The sequence below is a fragment of the Sarcophilus harrisii genome, chromosome 3, assembly GCF_902635505.1.
Source record: "Sarcophilus harrisii chromosome 3, mSarHar1.11, whole genome shotgun sequence".
NCBI classification, from domain to species: Eukaryota; Metazoa; Chordata; class Mammalia; order Dasyuromorphia; family Dasyuridae; genus Sarcophilus; species Sarcophilus harrisii.
The window spans coordinates 408,626,137-408,646,700 of record NC_045428.1 but is presented as its reverse complement, the minus strand read 5'-3'; the positions used below and the strand labels follow the sequence as shown (position 1 = coordinate 408,646,700).

General features: G+C 34.0%; 1 protein-coding gene and 1 long non-coding RNA gene across 4 annotated transcripts in view; one reads left to right on the top strand and one right to left on the bottom strand.

Moving 5' to 3' along the window:
- Positions 1-5,871, bottom strand: part of LOC116422459 — a 31,419-nt gene extending 25,548 nt beyond the window's left edge. Inside the window, exon 1 of the long non-coding RNA XR_004233103.1 lies at positions 5,525-5,871. This is a non-coding gene — a long non-coding RNA (uncharacterized LOC116422459). The remainder of the gene's footprint in view (positions 1-5,524) is intronic.
- CSRNP3 (cysteine and serine rich nuclear protein 3) overlaps positions 1-20,564 on the top strand; it is a 250,612-nt gene that overhangs the window by 100,146 nt on the left and 129,902 nt on the right. The window contains exon 1 of one of the 3 annotated variants that reach the window (XM_031960543.1): positions 6,000-6,099. The exons of the other annotated variants lie outside the window; for them this stretch is intronic. Within the exon in view, the coding sequence (XP_031816403.1) occupies positions 6,072-6,099 (28 nt within the window). The 5' untranslated portion in view covers positions 6,000-6,071. Of the gene's footprint in view, positions 1-5,999; positions 6,100-20,564 lie in introns of those variants that run through there. 3 annotated transcript variants of the gene reach the window in all.

The window sequence follows — 20,564 nt, the reverse complement described above, 5'->3', positions numbered from 1 at the left end:
TAATAGCCATAGTGCTCACTTCTTAGCGATATGAGATTTAAATGAAAATAAAAGACTTTTTTCAAGAATGAAAGTTCTATAGAAATGTCAGTTATTATTTTCCTATAGAAACATGGCCTAGATGACTATTACAAGGTTCTTTAGGTAACATTGGTCAAAAAAGAATCTACACATTATCTAAATAGATCATGGGCCTGGGAGCATAGCCCAACATTTATAATGTTGTGTCTTTGTATTCCAAATCTCTAGGAACACACTTGTAAATTAATTTTTAGAACACAAAAGGCTCAGAAATTGGGGGCTTTCAATAGTCTGGATTCTAATAATATTTTGTAGTGGACATTCTCCAGTGCCATTTAAAGTCTTTGATAGTTTGTTCATGTACCTGCCTCTCCAGTTTAGGGTATTATAATTATTCTAGAGAATCATCCTCTTTATTAGGTATAGTGGCTTAGACAGTGGGCTTGGATTTAGAAAATGTATGTTTAGTGATTCAATCAACAAACATTTATTAAGCAATTATTATACGCTAGATACTGTGCTAAGCCTTAAGAATATAGAAGACTAAGACACAGTCCTTGCCCCCCAAGAAGCTCATGTTTTAGTAGAGGAGACAATATGCAAATAACTCCATAAGTACATGATCTGTACAGTACAAAGAGAAAAGTAGAGAGGAGAGGTGCATGGAAAAGGTCTATAGAAGGTAAGATTTGAAGGAAGCTAGAGAATCTGAGAAGCAGAATTAAGGAGGGAGAGCATTCCAGGCATAGGGAACATGTTTATGTCCCAACTCTTTTACTATCTGTGTAACCCTGATCAAATCATTTAACTCTGTGGTTTCTTTCTTTTTTATCTTGGAATGGGAATAATGATATCTGCAGGGTTGTGGCAAAGGAATCACTTTATAAACTGTAAAGAACTATAAAAAATATGAGCTGTAATTCTTAACAGAACTCAAAAGAACTCATTTATGATCCACAACCACAAAAAATTTCACATCTAGTACAAGCTCTTTTCGGCATGTACATGACACAGTAGATAGGAGTATCAAGCCTAGAATCAGGAAGACTCATCTTCCTGAGCTCAAATCTAGTTTTAGACAATTAGCAGCTATGTGACAAAAAATAAGGCCTTTAATTCTGTGTTCCTCAATTTCTTCATTTGCAAAATTAGCTGGATAAGATTATGGGAAACCAAATCAGTATTTTTACCAAGAAAACTCCAAATGGAGGCATGAAGATTTGGATATGACTGAAAACAATTCAATAACAAGCCCTTTATTCTTCTAGATAAATGAGGCCCAGAGAATTTAAAGTATCTACTTATTCAAAGTCACACAGCTAAGCTAGACTTGAGTTAGCTCTAAAGAATTCTTTAGTTGGCAGGTATGGCATTTTGTGGATCTTATGTCTCCATGGTCCATTACTGCTCACTGATCTGGTGAAGTTTTTAGGCTACTTTGATGTGCTTGGTAGAATTTCATCATCTGTAAAATTTGAATATGGAGAAGGATGAGGAGAGGAAAATGTCAAGTTAATATATGTTCATGAAGTACCTTCTATGTATTAGGCACTATGCTAAGTACTGGGGATACATGGAAAGTACCTGTTTTCAAGAAGCTCACAATTTAATGTAGAAGATAACAAACAAACAAGATTTATTAAGAATAAATTAGATACAATTTCAGAGAAAAGGCACTAAGATTAAGGAAATCTAGAAAAAGTGTTTTGTGCATTGTGAGGTTTTAGCTGAGACTGGAAGAAATCCAAGGAAGCCAAGAAGTAGTAGTAGGGTAGGAGAGAGTCTAAGTATGGGGGAAAAAATAAAACAATGAAAATATGTAGAGCCAGAGGATAGAATATTGTTTTTAAGGAACATGACATAGAGGCCAGTGTCAGTGGATCTCAGTGTGTGTTACAGAAGACTGGAAAGAGGTCAAGTTATGAAGGACTTTAAAAACCAAAGCTTTTATATTTGTACATGAAGATAGTAGGTGGCTAATGGAAGCCATCGGATAGGAGAGTGTCATGGCCAGATTTATACTTTAGGAGGATCAATTTCCCAGCAGAGTGAAGGAGAATGGTTTAGTGTTCAGAGAAAGATTTAAGACAGGGAGAACAACCACTGGTCTATTGCAATAGTCCAAGCTTCAGGTGATGAAGGCTGGCATATAGCGTTGGCCGTATCTGAGGCAAAAAGAGGAAATGTATCAGAAATATTATGAAGGTAGGATGACAAGGCTTGGCAACTGATTGAATATAGAGGAGAGGAGAAGAGACAGAAAGAGAATGAGAGAAAGAGAGACAGACACACACACACATAGAAGTAGACAGAGAGAATCAGAGACAGAGAGACAGAGAAAGTCGGAGAGAGGCAGAGAGACACAGAAAGAAACAGAAACAGAGAGAGACACACAGAGACAGAGACAGAGAAAGAAACAGACACACACAGAGAGAAGATATAGACACTGAAACAGATAGACACAGAGACAGAGAAAAGAGAGAGAGGAGTCAAGAATGGATGACTGGGAGGATGAGTTTAATTTGTATATGATGAGTTTAAGATGTCTGCCAAAAAAACAGTCCTAAGTGCTGGAAATATTAAGAAGGACAAAGAAAGTGCCTGCTCTCAAGTAGGGGAATTCTCTTCTAAAAGGGGAGCAACATCCGTGTGTGTGTGTGTGTGTGTGTGTGTGTGTGTGTAGGTACTATACACTGAGTAGATGACAATTTAAAATTATCTTGGAACTTAAAAAACTTGAATTAGAGAGAATAGCTTTCACCCTATCCCAAGAAAAGTTGAATTATATGAACATATAATATATTTCTATGATAATTTAAACAAAAAGGACATTCAAATAAACTTGACCATTGAGTAATTGTGATGAATCTTGACCTCAGAAAAGGAAACAGGTGTTTATGTGCTAGGTGCTATGCTGAAGGTTTACGAATATTAGATCATTTGATCCTCAATATAACTCTGTAAGGCAGGTACTCTATTTCCTCATCTGTAAAAAGTGAGGATAATAAGAGATTAAGTGATTGCTCACAGACTAGGAAGTGTTAGAGTTTGGATTAGAACTCATATCCTCAGAACAAAAGGCCAAGAATTTCAAATGGATTAATGAAAAAATGCATAGAAGAAATGTACCAGACATAAAACTTTATTATAAAGCAGCCATCATCAAAATCATCTGGTACTGGCTAAAAAGTAGAGTAATGGGTTAGAGGAATAGATTAGATACACATGACAAAATAATTAAGACCTGTAGAGATTTAGTATTTGATAAACCCTGAAACACTATTTGTCAAAAATTACTGAGAAAAATGGAAAATAGTATGACAGAAACTAGGCACTGGCCAACTTCTAACACCCTATACCAAGATAAGGTCAAAATGGGTTCATGATTTAGACATAAGGGATGATACTATAAGCAAATTAGGAGAACAAGGGATAATCTATTTCTCAGATCTGTAGAGAAGGGATGAATTTAAGGCCAAAGAAGAAAAAGAGAACAGTATGAAATACAAAATGTAAAATTCTGATTATATCATTTTTTTTAATTGTACAAAAAAAGCAAGGAAGCCAAGATTAGAAGGGAAACAAAACTGGAGGGGAAATTTTTACATCCAACATTTCTGATAAAGGACTCATTTATAAAATATATAGAGAATTGACTCAAATTTATAATAATACAAGCCATTCTCCAATTGATAAAATATGAACAGGTAATTTTCATATGAAGAAATTAAAGCCATTTCTAGTCATATGAAAAAATGCTCTAAATCACTATTGATTGGAGAAATGCAAATTAAGACAACTCTGAAGTACTACTTCACACTGTTCAGATTGACTAAGATGACAGGAAAAGATAATGATAAATGCTGGAGGGGGTGTGGGAAAACTGGGACACTAATGCATTGTTGGTGGAGTTATGAAATGATCCAACCATTCTGGAGAGCAATCTGGAACTATGCCCAAAAGGCTATCAAACTATGCATATCCTTTAATCCAGCAGTGTCTCTACTAGGTCTGTATCCCAAAGAGATCATAAAGGAAGGAAAGGGACCTGTATGTGCAAAAGTATTTGTGGCAGCCCTTTTTGTAGTGGCAAGAAACTGGAAACTGAATGGATGGATAGCCACCAGTTGGGGAATGGCTAATTAAGTTATGGCATATGAATGTAATGAAATATTATTGTTCTATAAGAAATAACAAGCAGGCTAATTTCAGAAAAGCCTAAAAAACTTACATGAACTGACTCTTAAGTGAAGTTAGTAGAATCAAAAGAACATTGCACAGCAACAAGAAGATTATATGATGATCAATTGTGATGAACTTGGCTCTTTTCAACAATGAGGTGATTCAAGGAGATTCCAATAGACTTGTGATGAAAAAAAAAAACATGTGCAATCAAAGAGAGAACTATAAGGACTGAATATGGACCAAAGCGTAGTATTTTCACCATTTTTGTTGTTGTTGTTGTTGTTGTTTGCTTGTTTTATTTTCCCTTTTGATCTGATTTGTGTGTGTGTGTGTGTGTGTGTGTGCAGCATGACAAATATGGGAATATGTTTGGAACAAATGCATGTTTAATCTATATTGGATTACTTGCTGTGTATGGGAGGGAAAAATTTGGAAGATAACATTTTAAAAGGTGAGTGTGTACATATAACATAAATTTACATACCTATCCATATATGTATGCAGACACATACATATGCAAATATACCCACACATGCCTCTACTCAGAAGTGGCAAAGTGGATGGAAAACCTATCAGGGGTCCTCAAACTACGGCCACGGGTCAGATGCAGCAGCTGAGGACATTTAACCCATTCACCCAGGGCTATGAAGTTTCTTTATTTAAAGGCCCACAAAACAATGTTTTTGTCTTTACTATAGTCCGGCCGTCCAACTGTCTGAGGGACAGTGAACTGGCCCTCTGTTTAAAAAGTTTGAGGATCCTTGGCCCTAGATGTTCCAAGACCTAGATTCTGCTCTCATTTCTGACACACATTATGTGATTATAGACAATTTACTAAGTCAAGTCTCCTCAATTCCACTTACTTAGCACCTTGTAGGAATCCTAACAGCTTTTCAGTGCTTACAGGTAATTCTAAAGCAGGGACAGAAAAAAAACCTTTTTTCTACCAAGGGCCATCTGGATATTTATAACATAATTCATGAGTCATTCAAAGTGATCTACTTAAGTAACTTATGCAGTAGGAGGTTGTTGTACCTGGTTTTCAGCTTATTGTTGCCCATGGTTGACTTAGCCAATGATTTCCTAGGCCTCATGTGGCTGGAGGACCACACATTCACACACCCCACCCCCCCAAGGGTGGTGAGTTACAAGATTCAGATTTTCAAAGGGAGAAGTTTACTAATCAAAATATTCTAATACCTATAACAAACATCAACAATCTATATCAAAAGATAACCAAACAGTGCAAAATAGAAGATAAAAAAGCACAAAACAAAAGAAAATCCATGAACAGAAAATTTTAAGGATCTTGACCTACCTTTGGTGTCAGGGAACTGGTTCAGATGACCAGTTGTTTTAAACAGGTTCAACTAAAAGTGTTTTTTGTCTGGTCACAATCTCTACTGTGTTAATTCTATTTAATTAGTTTCCTAGGAAGAAATACAAAGCTTAGATTAAACACTGTCCTTATGGCAATCAAGTAGTGGATTGATATGTGCACAAACAAATATAATACAAAATAATGTATCATTGTTAAGAATGTGCTGAAAAAAAGATTATAGATAAGATCCAGGAACAGAGGTGGAGTGGTGAAGGTTTTTCTGTTTTTATAAATTGGGGGGACAAAGGAAGACATTGCAGAGAAAGTAGCATTTGAGGTGGGCTTTAAAGGATGGGTAGAATTTCAGGCAGAATAGCACTTACATAAATATGTTAAGTGATGTCATGCATTACTCAGTCTATTATGACTTTTCAAGTCCAAGTCTTTCATGACTTTGGCAGGCCCTCAGTTATCTACCACAGTTCCCATTAGCCTCCCCAGAAATCTTTGCTTCACCCTTTGACTCCTAAAGAGAACTGAACATATGTCTACACATAAGGATTTTCATGTCGGTAAGACTATTCTGATCATTAATCTTCTAGTGAAATGTCAATGGCTTCTAAGAACACTCAAAAGTAACTGTTGGTAAGGTGTGATTCCCAGTGACAGAAGATCTGAGCATGAGGTATATGATGTAACAGTAGTCAGGTATTACATTAAACATCTAGCTGATCTAGTCATGCATTCTTCTTGAGACATTTAGGTCTGGTCTATTATAAACAGAAGGCAGAGTTATAACCAAGTGAAAGATTAGTGATCATTAGAGAGCAGATGAAGAAAAAAGAGAAATACTGTGAATGGTGAAAAGGAAAACCACTGATATGGATCTATAACTCAAGAGATGGAGATTATAGGTACTTCCTTCTGTTTTCATCTCTTCTTCAATACTATCAGAGGTTCTGTTGTTCACAATCTTGACACTTTCAATAAATCATTTTGATCCTGGGAGGACAGGGAGCAGGAAGAGAGCTTTAATCTATTGAAGGTAAAAAAAAGTGGATAGTAGGTGAAAACCATCAATTATCCTTCTCCATGGATGGAAGTTTACCTTTAGATCAACATTAGCAGTTGTTATATTTCACATGATGTTGGGGTTCCTCTCAAAAGGTTAGGAAAAAGAAGATGCAGCCAATATTTGGACAAGTTTTCTACTAAGTGTACCTATGTTCTGCTTATATATATTCTTACTGAATAGTGTATATATTTATTAGCCCAAGCTAAATGTTAGGGAAATGACATTTTTAAACATGGGGGAAACAAGAAACTAAAATTTACTAGAAGAAATTTTAGAGCCATTCACAATCAAAAATGAGTTTTTTAGGGGAAAGAAGGTATAATAATGGAACTAATAATTGTATTAACTAAGAAAGTTATCCTATTATCATCATTCAGTTTGGACACAGTGGAAATTAAAATGGCAAACATCATGATACATAAAAGATAAAAAATAATAGAATAAATAGGAATTTTAAAAATCTGCATTTTCCCCCATTTCCTCCATTATTTTGATTTCTTTTGGAGGAAAACCCCACAGAAATATTCTTTTAAAGGAAAATCCCCAATTCCCACTTTAATCACACCTTTAATCCTGAGATAGGAGTTCCTGTCTCTATCACTCTCCCTGGGAGATGTATAAATCTCTTGTATTTTATTATTCAAGGTTTCTTTTTCTGGTACTATAAGAAATAGAAAACTTTCTTGAAAATGTTTTAAAGTAGGTCTTTCAAATTAGAATGGCTAGAATCACCAGTTAAACTCCCCAAATTCTATTATAACTATATGCTTTAACGTAAGTTTGCACAATGACAACATTGAAGATGTAAGAATTGATCACTCACATCACTTTGACACTCGGGCCAACTCTTCCTAAAAAGCCATTCTCAATTTAGAAACTTTCTCTCCCTGTTCATCTCTTCCTATGTGTTCTTAACTTCATAAAACACTGTACTCACTCTCCCCTCTTATATTTACGTTTCTCTCTTTCTTCAAAGGCCATCCTATTATGTTAAATCCCCCCTCTCATTATATTCTACATTAATTTCACCCCCTCTCACATTGATTATTTTGTCCTAGTAACAAAATGATGCAAAAAAAGCCCCTAGAATATCCACAAATCATTTCATTAACTTGTTGATCAAACATAAAATGCAAATCCTCATATAGAACCAGGCTTTTCCAGTTGATGCACTTGGCTCTCAAATGTGTTCTTTTACTGAAGTGTGGTTAATCTCTTCAAACTGTTTGTCTCAATAGTACTCTTGATATGATTTAGCCCACTGAAGCTCCAGCTTTAGAGAAGGGGAAAATATTTTTTATATGGCTCAGGATGTCTATACAGAATACATCTAGGGTTAGAAAATAACAAATTAAGTATTCACTTCATATACTAAAAGTAATTACTCCAATTATTCATGTTACTTACTGAGCACAAAACTTTATCAAATATACTTCTCTAGTTACACTTTGAAAAAGACTGAGTGAAAAACAGTTTTAGGTTGGAAACTGAGACCATTTAAAATCTTTGTCCTTAGTTTTCCCATCTGTAAAATGGAGAGTAGTATTCACTCCTTTTCCATGAAAGCTTTGAGTGTTTACACAAAATGGCTAAGAGAAAACCCCCAATGCTGGATAAATCAAATACAGCTGGAGAAGACTTCTTCCCAAAGTTATACTTAATTGTATTTTTATAATGGAAGCAGAGAATGGAAAGAATCTTTTCCAGTTCTTACCATTATGATTTTTTCCTTAAAAATTCATTTGTTAGGAATTTCTTTGCTTATTTCAGCATAGCATAGTTAATAAAGTATTGGACTTGACATTAAGTAAGACCTGGATTAAAATCTTGCTTTTGATATTATACTAGACATCAATTAACTCCTTAGTTTCTCATTTTCCTCAGTGGTAAGATCAATATGATAATGCTTATGGTACCTACATCATAGGTTTGTTATTAGGCCCAAATAAAACAAAGTAATTATAGCATTTTTTGCAAAAATTTAGGTACTATAGAGATATCAGTGTTTACTATTAATCTTTTCTGAATTTTTATTTTGGCAACATAATTGCCAATTAACTAAAAACAGATTTGCCCATATGCAAAAATTTCATTTAATTCACCTTCCTTAACTATATCCTAAATGTTTTAAAAGTCATTTTTAACATAAATCATATTACATTTTCTTTCTAGCCTTAGTAAGGTTTTCTCTCTTTTTATGACTAAACTGGTATTTTACTGTTTGTGATGGAACAGGACGTTCTTCCCTTTGAAAGAGGTAAGAAATAGACAGTAGTGATAGACACCAAACTAGCAATGAATTTCTGCCTTGCAAATCAGTTATTCTGGCCCATCTGTTTTAGATTTGACTGAATTGCTTTCCTTAGTCAGTTCCATACTAAATAGGTGCTTCTTTGTTATTATATAAAAGAAATACGATCCATGTAATTAATATTTTTTTAAAAAGTAAAAATTCCCTCTATTTGTAACAGACACATTTAGGCATTTTATCCCACTTGAAATAGTTTTACTTATAGATGGCATACACTGGCAAGATGTTTCTGTTACCACAAATGCTATTTTCCAGAAAATATCACATTAGAAAATTTTGATGGATAATGATCAAATAATTTTAGTCTAGCACATACCTTTAACATGTCCATAACCTAAAACAAATTAGCATCTAAAGGTAATCAGATTGCACATGCTTAACCTGTATCTGATTGCTTGTCGTCTTGGGGAGCAGGAAGGAAAAAGTAGGACAGGAGAAAAATTTGGAACTCAAAATCTTATGAAAAATGAATGTTAGACTATCTTAACGTGTAATTGGAAAAAGCAAAATACTATTTACATTAAAATAAAGGTAATTAGATTTTGGTTCTAACAGTTCTATGAATGAACTAGTGATTTAAATGTCACAGAATTTGTTACATACAAAATGTATTAAATAGCTCCTTGAAGCCATGAAGTGTTTTTTGCCTTTATTTTTATTTCTAGCATTTAGAATAATGCTTGGCACTCTGTAAGGGCTTAATAAATACTTGTTTATTGATTGACAAATGGGATCAGGTGAAGAGAGGAACCTGTCTAAAAGAATCTGGTGTATGAATATAGGGAAGTCAGTGACAGATTTTTGTTTTATTGTGTTTAAAAGCATGTAAAAGAGAGAAGAGGGCAAGAACAGGTATCAGAAACTCTGCATTTATAAATAATATTAGCAATGCCACATACAATAAATTTAAATAGGTGAAGAATACCTAGGACAACAAAGGAATGGCCTTTTTTCAGTAGGGAGGCAAGAAGAAAATCAAAAACACTTCTGCCCAGAATAGAAAGATAATAAACCATAGATTGAAGGTAGAACTACTCAGTTCTTATTTTGTGTTTGTTTTCTCCATTAGGGAGGATAATCTTTGGGCTATGGAATAGCAAAAACAAACAAAAACCAAAACAAAATACACTAAACCTAAGGTCATGGATGGCATAAGAAAATTACTAGCTGGCCTCACAGTGTTCAAATGATCAGAAGAAACTGATATATAAATATGTGTGTGTATATGTGTGTATGTATATATACACACACAGAATTGGACAGACAAATGACAGCAAAAGTAGGTGTCATCCTTATTTTCAAAGATAGGAAGAGGGTAGTCTATGAATTGCTGGTAGTTGAACTTGACTCTCTCAATGATTTTATCAGTTTATGAGTTTAATTATTAACTATGCAAATGATTCATAGATATAAATATTGCTTCATTCTCTCCTGTTAACTTCAATTGTAATCATTAATTGGCTATTGATCATTTCAGACTGCATATTCCAGAGACATGTTAAATTTAATAGTCAGAACTCATGATCTTTTCCCCAAAACCACCCCTTTTCGACACTTCCCCATTACTATGGGAGCCATTACCATTCTTCCAATATCCCAGATTCAGAAACTTTATCATTATTTTTAACTACTCACTAAATCAACCCATTTATTTGATCAGTTACCATGCCTTTCCATTTCTACATACACAATATTTCTCACATTCAACTTCTCTCTTCTCAATATCCAGCTTCTTAATAATGGCTTTTACCACCTCTTATTTGTGCTATTACAATGCCCATTTAATTGCCTCAAGTCTTTTCCATTCCAACAACTGCTAAAATGATTTCTTTTAAGTACTGATTTGATTATTGCTGCCCTACTCAATAAACTTCAGTAACTCACCATTACTGAGATAATGAACTCCTCTCCTACAGAACAAACTCCTCTGTTTAGTTCCTAGAGCATTTAACAACCTGGCTCCAACCTATCTTTCCAGTTTCACTGTATATTAAACTCTTCTTCACACTGTGATCCAGCCATGCTGACCTCTCTTTTCTTCACACTTCACACTCTATCTCATGTCTCTGAACCTTAACGTAGACTGTCTCTACCTCTGGAAAGCACTTTTTCCTGACCTCCTTCATGTGATTCCTCTCTTTTTGAGACACAAATAAAAAAATCACTAGATGAAGTCTTTCCTTATTGCCCCATCTGCTAGTGCTATTTCTCTTTAAATACTATAATATTCAAATACAAATGTATTTATTTATTCATCTACTACATTAGATAGTAAGCTTCTGAAGTGGGGCAATTGAATCATTCTTTATATTTTTGTCCCCTTTACTTAGGACATTACTAGACATAAAAGAGCTTAATAAATTATTTAATTAGATGAAAGAGAGAACAAAATGGAGAAACAAGCAGACAGAAGAGATTCAAAGGCAAAGTCTTTAGGCAACTCAAAGTTAGGGTCAAGGATATATAACATGGATAATGAACCCATTTTATTGATAATAAAAAGTCAAGTAGAGAGAACTAGGAGAGAACAGTATCTACAAAAAATACTAAAAAAAAAAACCCCGAACTCAACAACAGAAAGAAGAGGCCATCCATCTAAGATGAGATGAACATTTGAAAATGCTGATCAAGAAAGATGATTAATAATCTTGGATAGAGCAACTTCAGTCAAATAGTGGAGTTGAAAATCAAATTGCAAAGGGGTAAGAAATGACTGGAACTGCAGAAATAATTTGCACATGGCATTTTTTAAAGAATAGGTTATAAAAGGGAGAAAAGATATAGGGTAAAACCCAGAAGGGGTAGTAAGATCAAGTGAAGAATTGTTTTAAAGGATGATGAGGTTTTGGATATATTAGTTCATATAGGGATTCATTGAAGATGTCAGTAGATAGAGATTGATAAAATAAAGATTAGTCCAGCTTTCTAATTTGGAAAATTATGAGTGTTAAAAATAGGGTAAAGAGGCAGAGATTAAAAGGGTACATAAGAGAATAAGATTGAAATGGTATATTACAGGATTAAAACTTCAAAGGGAGAAAGGCTAGAGGAAAAGTATTCAAATAAAGATTGAATGCTCACTTGGCCATCCTGTAAAGGGGATTTTTCTTCTGATATAAATTGGACTACATGTTCCTTTTATCTCTTAGACAATGATGGCCCTATATCCAGTGTAGATTTATGTAAAGGAAGAAGAAAGAGCAGGGGAAAGGGGCTACAATAATCTATAATCTTCGTAAATTTTAGAAAACTGAAGCAGGACTAAGGATCTGTTCCTATCTGTGGTATGGTCAGTTTTGTCAAGATAATCAAATCCATCCAGTCTGAAACTTTTCTCATCAACAATAGAGTTTGTGAGAAGCTTGTAAAACAGTCCCAGTTGTATTTGATCTCTTTTATATTTTATAATGTGTTCAAGGACACAAGAACATGGTGTTCAGCTCTGCTTTTGGTCCTCTGGGATACTTGCAATTCAACAGACTATGAGCATTAACAAAAGTCCTTGAGACAGCTATCTCACAGCTCTATGAACACATGGATAAAAATGTCACAGAAGAAAAAATAAAACATTTTATAGGTGTCACAATGCACCAGTAAAACAGTTCACAGGACCAAATATTTTTATTGGCAATGCAGACTAAAATTTGCCACCAAATTCGGTGAGTTAGAGGCTACTTGCTGCTAATATACTGATTGATAAGTATGTAAGTCAGCAGTATAACAAACCTGTAATTAATGGTAGCTTTCACTCCATAGACATAAAGTATCAGACCATCCTATCCTCAGACTCTCAGATACCATCTATTGCTAAGGCAGAAAGAAAGTCCAATCCCCCCCCCCTTTTTTTTTATCTCCCAGCTGTTCTTAGACCACATTGTACACTTAGCAAGAAAAAATGGCAGCATCTGATCACTTAGTCCCAACTTTCCCAATCTTCCTTTTCTCTTCTGTTGCTGTATCCTTTCTCCATTGCTTCACATAAGTTTTTTCTAGGTACATCTCTCATTTTTATTGTCATAGTTACTCCTACCTAGAGCAGCTAGATGACACCACCGATAAATCACTAGGACTGGAGGCAGTAAGACTCCTCTTCCTGAGTTCAACTCTGGCCTAAGACACTTAGTTGTGTGACCCCTACAGGGCAAGTCACTTAGCTGTGTTTGCCTCAGTTTCCTCATCTGTAAAATGGGCTGGAGAAAGAAATGGCAAATCACTCCAGTATCTTTGTCAAGAAAACCCCACAATGGGGTCACAGTCTGATATAACTGAACAATTCTTTCCTAGTTCCAATTTTTTAAAAAATGAAAACACATTCCTTTCTTCATGCAAATAAAATTATATTTACATGGCTGACCAACAGTGACAGAAAGAACTATGCAAGTTATAACATTTTTGTATCCCTCTCCTCTTTCTTTATTCTCTGCTGTGAGTATTTGTGAACAAGGGATATTTGGGAAGGGAACTTATAAAAAAGCTGAACTAAGAAAAAAGAGACTGTCTTTTGGGAGCCTCAAATATAGAGTATGACAGCAGTGTGGCATCCAGGCTTCAAATCCACTCTCTGGAGTAGAAGTTGTGTCCAATTTTCTTTATCACTGTGAACCTTGTAGACTTAAGGCTTTGTGAAGAATTTCAACAGCATGGCTCCAGAGTCTTGTTTAACCTTGCTATAAAATCCTTGGAGTAGTCCCACAGCTTCTATATAGTGAACTAAAAAGAAAAAAAAATGTTGCCAGCAAGTTGAGGAAGATGAATTTTAGTATACCTTAAAATGCTTTAAAGAAATACAAACTAAAATCTTACCAAGTTATCACCCATAATTGGGTACTCAAAATTGCACAAAACATGAGTACCCATAATTAACCATAGTATTGATGATATGTAGTAATGAACACATTGAAGAATCCATAACTTCCTTTACCTTAGTGAAATTCAAATGACTTTATTTGAGGTAATTTCCAACCAGGTATCATAATAGTCAGGAGTATCTGAGTTCAAATCTGAACTCACATACTTACTAATCGTTGACCCCTAGCAAGTCATGTAACCTCTCTTGCTTAGTTCTTTCATCTATAGAATAGGGATTAACAATACCACCCATTCAGGGTTGTTATGAGGATAAGATGTTTTCAAAGCACTTTGCAAATCTTAAACCCTTATATAAATACTATTGTTAACTTGCCTAGAATTAAATATCTAGTAATCCTCTTGAGGATCAGCATAGGATTAGACCTTTAGAATTGAAAAAAGTCCAATCTTCTCATTTTACAGATAAGTAAATTGAGATATAGAAGTTACCCAAAGTTACATAGATAATAACTATTGTAGGTAGCTATTTAGTAACTTATATAGATAATAGTTACATAAGTAGAAGTAATCTGTATTTGAACTCAGCATCTCTTGATTCCAAATCCATTATTCTTTCTACTATAATATACTGTCTCATATAATCTGTGAAAATGAAAATTCTACTTTTATAAGGTTCATGAAATATGTACCATTATCATACATAAAAGATACAGTTTCGGTTATTGTTTCCAAATTGTATATTCCTGAGGAATAATAGCAGCATTTTCCTAGTTTGAAATTAAGACATGGAAAACTCTCTATGGGGATGGAGCTCCCCCATTCCTTTGGGCTTACAGTCTCAGAAAGTTGCCTAGGGCACGTATAAAAAGCAAATTAATTGCCCAAGGTCATCTAGCTCATTTTTATAGAAGGAAAAACTTGATCTTGGATCTTTCTATCCATTATACTACATTGCATCTCAGTTGCCATACAAAGAACAGTTTTAATATAAGTATCAGAGATTTAGATAGTTGAGAATATTTTGAGGATATTCTATGAGATTAAATAGAGTTACAGACAGTTAACAGTTGCCATGTTTTATATAATTCCCAGGTAAAGGTAACCAGAGATCAATAATTTAGTATGGCCTCAGCTTCCTTCCTATAGTTGTTCTTTAACAAACGGCTTGATTATCTTAGTTCATAACTACTATTCTTTAGGGGCAATTAGCACATTAAAATGTTATTTTGACCCTATAATCAAATGAATTCTGCTTCTTTTTATTAGTTTTCAGGGCTAATTGGTTTTTTAAATGTCCTTTTAATATGCTAACAGAATGTTATAGAACTAATTGCTATGTGGCTATTCAGCCATAATCACACATATAAAACCTTACCACCTTATAGAAAGGATAACAAACAATAGAGATGTTTAGCAATCAAAATCATTCAACATGAAGTTGAGTGACTTCTTTTTTTTTCCCCTACAAAAATTGGGCCAAAATTATTAGCAACATGTAACTAAGTAGTTTAATCCTTGATAAAACAAACAAACAAAAAAGCAAAGGAATGGAGGAGAATGTAGTAGAGAAAAGACTATCACAGAAACAAACAAAAACAGCATTCATGTCAGAGACATCATAAGCCGTCATCAATAGAAAGCTATTTAATCAGGCTGATTTGCAGATTTTCCTGCAGGAATTTAATTTATTTTTGTATTTAGCCATATTATATGATTAATATAAAGAATTGAGGTAGGTTTCTTGATCAGAACATTGATTTTTATCTACACGTAAAACATTTATATTTGTCTAATATAAGTAACATAATTAGATTCAGTGGAATATATTTCCCCTTTTGAAAGTCTAATGAGAAATAAATTTTTCTATCTGTTGAACTTTTTCCCATATTATACTATTTGTCCAGTGTAAAAGATAAATGTTTAATGGACAGAATTGCTTATAGAACTCTGAGTAAACAACTAAGGGACTAAAATAATGAAAACTATTTCTCTATAAGTTTTCATTCTATTCTTCAATCAACAAATATTTACACAATACCTATTGGATGCCAGATACTGTGCTAAATGTTGGTGATGCAAAGCAAAAAGATAGACAAACATATAGATAGATAGACAGACAGACAGACAGATAGATAGATGAAATAATGTGCAAAATAAATATCAGGAAATCTTTGGAGGGGAAAGTATTGGAAGTTAGGGTAGAGAATCAGAAAATTTTCTTCCCATGTAGGCATCCCCTTCAGTGATACAGATAATAATCATTCTGCATCTTATAAGTTTTTTTTAATTTATTTTTTTTATTACTACTCCCTCTCTCCCATTGATTGTGGGTAGGTAGGGGGTAGATGGTGAGTGAAATCTCTTATATTAAATAAGCATAGTAAAGCAAAAAAACTCTATATTGGTCATGCCTAAAAATACATCTCATTCTATGTATTTAGTTTGTCATTTATGTATAGAATATGAGCAGTAGGCTTCATAATTTTTCTAGAATTATGGTTGATCATTGTATTGGTCAAAGTTCTTACATATTTCAAAATTGTTAATTTCATCAATGATTTTATAACATTAATTGTATTCATCCAGCCATTCTGGAGAGTGATTTGGAATTATGCTCAAAAAGTTATCAAATTGTGCATACCTTTTGATCCAGCAGCGTTACTACTGGGCTTATATCCCAAAGAGATCTTAAAGAAGAGAAAGGGACCTGTATGTGCACGAATGTTTGTGGCAGCCCTCTTTGTAGTGGCCAGAAACTGGAAACTGAGTGGCTGACCATCAATTGGAGAATGGCTGAATAAATTGTGGTATATGAATGTTATGAAATATTATTGTTCTGTAAGAAACGACCAACAGGATGATTTCAGAAAGACCTGGAGAGACTTTCATGAACTGATGCTGAGTGAAATGAGCAGGACCAGGAGATCATTATATATTTCAACAGCAATACTATATGATGATCAGTTCTGATGGACGTGGCCCTCTTCAACAATGAGATGAACCAAAACAGTTCCAATAGAGCAGTAACGAATTGAACCAGCTACACCCAGCGAAATAACTCTGGGAAATGAGTATGAACCACTACATAGAATTCCCAATCCCTCTATTTTTGTCCACCTGCATTTTTTATTTCCTTCACAGGTTAATTGTACATTATTTCAAAGTCCAGTTCTTTTTGTGCAGCAAAATAACTGTATGGAATATATATATATATATATATATATATAGTATTTATGTTTATAGTATATATATATATCTATATATATATATATAGTATTTAACATATACTTTAACATATTTAACATGTATTGGTCTACCTGCTATCTAGGGGAAGGGGAGAGGGGAAGGAGGGGGAAAATTGGAACAAAAGGTATTGCAACTGTCAATGCTGAAAAATTACTCATGCATATATCTTGTAATAAAAAGCTATATTGAATAAAAAAACATTAATTGTATTCCAGTTCTGCTTATGTTGTTCTGAATCAGTTCATCAAAGTCTTTTGGTTTTCTCTGAATTTCCTAAAAATACAATAATGTTCCATTATATTCATATGTTACATGAATATATATATAATGATAAAATTGAAATACCTGATAAGCAGGTATGTTCTTAGTTTCCTATATTCTTTCCTATTCTGAAAAAAGCTGCTAAAAATATTTTTGTACAAAAAAATCCCTTTCCTTTTTCTTTGATCCTTCTGGTATATATGCCTAGTAGTGGTACCACTAGATCAAATGATTTGTAAATAGTAACTTTGGTACCACTAGATCAAATGATTTGTAAATAGTAACTTCACATCTCTACCAGAAGTGCTTAAATGCTCTATTTTTCTGAAACCTTTTCAACATTTGTCAGTTTCATCTCTGTCAACTTTGTCAAATTGTTTAGTATGAGAATTGCTTTAATTTACATTTTTCTATTTATTAATTATTTGGAACATTTTCCCCACATGTCTATCTATAGATAGCTTGGATTTATTTCTTTGAGAACTTTGAACTGTCTTTAAGAGTTGTTATGTCCCCCCAAATTCAGCATGTAATGGTCAACTTTCTTCCAGTAATGAGCATCTCTAAATTTCATGATTTCTCCAAAACTGAAAGCCTCTTTCTAATTTAGTAGAACTACTAACAATCTGCTGGCATGTTTTGCATCATAAGACTTAAGAGGTGCAAGGACTCTTAGGTAACCCAAAATCCAAACTCTTCATTTTCCAAATAAACAAATGAAACCCAGAGGATTTAAGTGATTTATCCAATTGCATACAGGTAGCAAACAGACTAGGGCTTCAAGCCTCAAATTCCAAATCCAGGACTTTTTCTCCCTCTTTCTTGAGATCTGGAGGATTTCCTGACTATCATAGTAATGCATCAAAGTAGGACTTTGGTGGAGAATCTATTCCATCTAAATTCTGGGGAGAAGAGCTTCTTTAACCAGACTTCTACATGCTTTATGTCTTAAGAGGTGGTAATCTATTAACACTTAATAAATGGTTGTTGACTTGACATGAAATATAAGTGCATTCAGATTTATCTTGAATACCATAACCAGGAAGTAATGTGGGTACTTAACATTATCACTATAACAATTTCATTTAAGTTACCTTCCAACCTTTCCACTTTATCTCTAACTGGGGAATGGAGGAGGACAGAGAGCCAACTGAGTCTTGCCAAAGATTATGACTCAGAACATGCTATGATGATTAAATTCTATCAAAGACTCCCCTGCATTTACCCTAGAAGCATTTGTGCTACAAATAATAGTATATGGTTTGTCTATTCACATCATGTCACATTTTAATACAACATGTGTTTTCATTTTAGAGGCAGCTAAGTAGAATACATAGTGTGCTAGGTCTGGAGTCAAGAAGACTTGAATTAAAATCAGTCTAAGACATTAACCTGTGTGATTCTTAGCATGTCATTTATGCTGTTTGCCTCAGTTTCCTCAATTTTAAAATCAAGCTAATAATAGCACTCTCTTCTCGGTATTGTTGTAAAGATCTAGTGGGATAACATTTGTAAGGAGCTAAGCAAAGTGCTTGGCACATAGTAGGCACAATATAAATACTTATTTCCTTTCTCCATTATACCTTTTTAAATTTTGTGCCTCAATTTGTTTCAGATTAGCTCTATTACTTTATTCCACATAGGAATGAATTTCTGCAATCTTTTCTGATCTGAGCATTGGAAAACAAACATCTCCTTTGTGTCCTTCCAGGATAGGACTCCTCTCCTAATTTGCTCTTTTCTATAGTTAGATGCTTTTTTAAAAATTCCTTTATATTGTTAAAGATTAGAAGAATTAGGACAAAAGTCATCATTTTCATCCCCGTGTCACTTTGCATAGTAACTTCTTAATATCCATGTTCAAATATCTTACATATATTTCATTGCCAAGCAGAAGGAACTATGAGTTTATTCCTGCCATTTAACCTGCAGCATTCAGAACATTAGTTTTCTAGCCTCTTAACATCTGCTATTTTGCTTATCTAACAACCAGACATAATTAGGAATCAAGGAGAAATATATTAGTGAGCTTATATGCTTTCAAAGTTATATTTTTGGCTTGAATTTGGAATCACAGAAGTTTTCTATTTTCTTCATAAAACACTGTCATATCTCATTCATTAGGTCATATAGAGGTAATATAATATATACAGTGAGGAAAATACCAGGCTTGAAATGGTGAGTTCAAATCCATCTTCTAACAATTTTCTAATATTGTACAACCCTGGGCAAATCATTAAACTTCTCTGGCCTCAGTTTTCCTCATCTGGAAAATGAGGATAGTGGAACCTATGGTATTTATTTATCTCAGAGGGTGGTCATGAGAGTCAAAGGAAATGATATGGGTAAGTTGTTAGATTTTATTACTACTCCTTTTTCCTTAATATGTCAGGAATCAAACTGAAGAAAAAATATTTTAATTATGACATTACTCAATAATAATATTCTTTTGAGATTTCCATTCAAGTTGATTCAGTTCTTTCATGTTTTCATTTACCCTCCCAGCATTAAGTCCTTTAGAATAAATGTTAGAGATGATAATCCCCAATTTCTAGATGCAAATAATAAGATGCTATGTCTTAGATGATAAAGACTCCTCCATCCTCCCAAAAAGAGATTTTAGGTCTAGAAGGGATTTTAGATAATATATTTAACCCTCCCTCATAGCTTTCAATATGACATGTCTGATACCTGCCCCCTTCCTCTTTTTCTTTTTCTTTTTTTTAAAGGCAATCAGAATTAAGTGACTTACCCAGATTCACACAACTAGTAAATGTTAAGTGAATGAGGATGGATTTGAATTCAGGTCCTCCTGACTCCAGTGCCAGTGGATAGTGACTCTATCCACTGCACTACCTAGTTGCCCTCACCTTTCAAATCACTACCCTTTGTGTAGTTCCTTGCTTTAAACTACTTCAATTTCTTCTTCCTCAGACTTCTGAACTCTCTCAAAAGTTCTCACTGGTCTGCTGCTGTCAAAGTCATTACCTCTTGCTACTTTGACTATGACTCTTTGAAAACGAACAAACAAAAAATCCTTTGGCATTTTCATAATTCCCTCTCTATGTATCAAAAATACCCTTCCTTGGGGTGGTTAGATGGTGTAATGGATAGAACACTGAGTCAGACTATAGTCAGAGGACCAGAGTTTAAATCCAGCCTCAAATACGTCTTAGCTGTGTGACCCTGGACAAGTCATTTAACCCCAATTGCCTCACATCAGAAATAAAAAAAAAGAAAGAATACTCCTCATCCTCTATATCAGAAACCTCCAACAAGGTGCCATAACTATCCTTTGCCTCTTCCTATAGTTTGAAGTTCATTTGAGGCATATT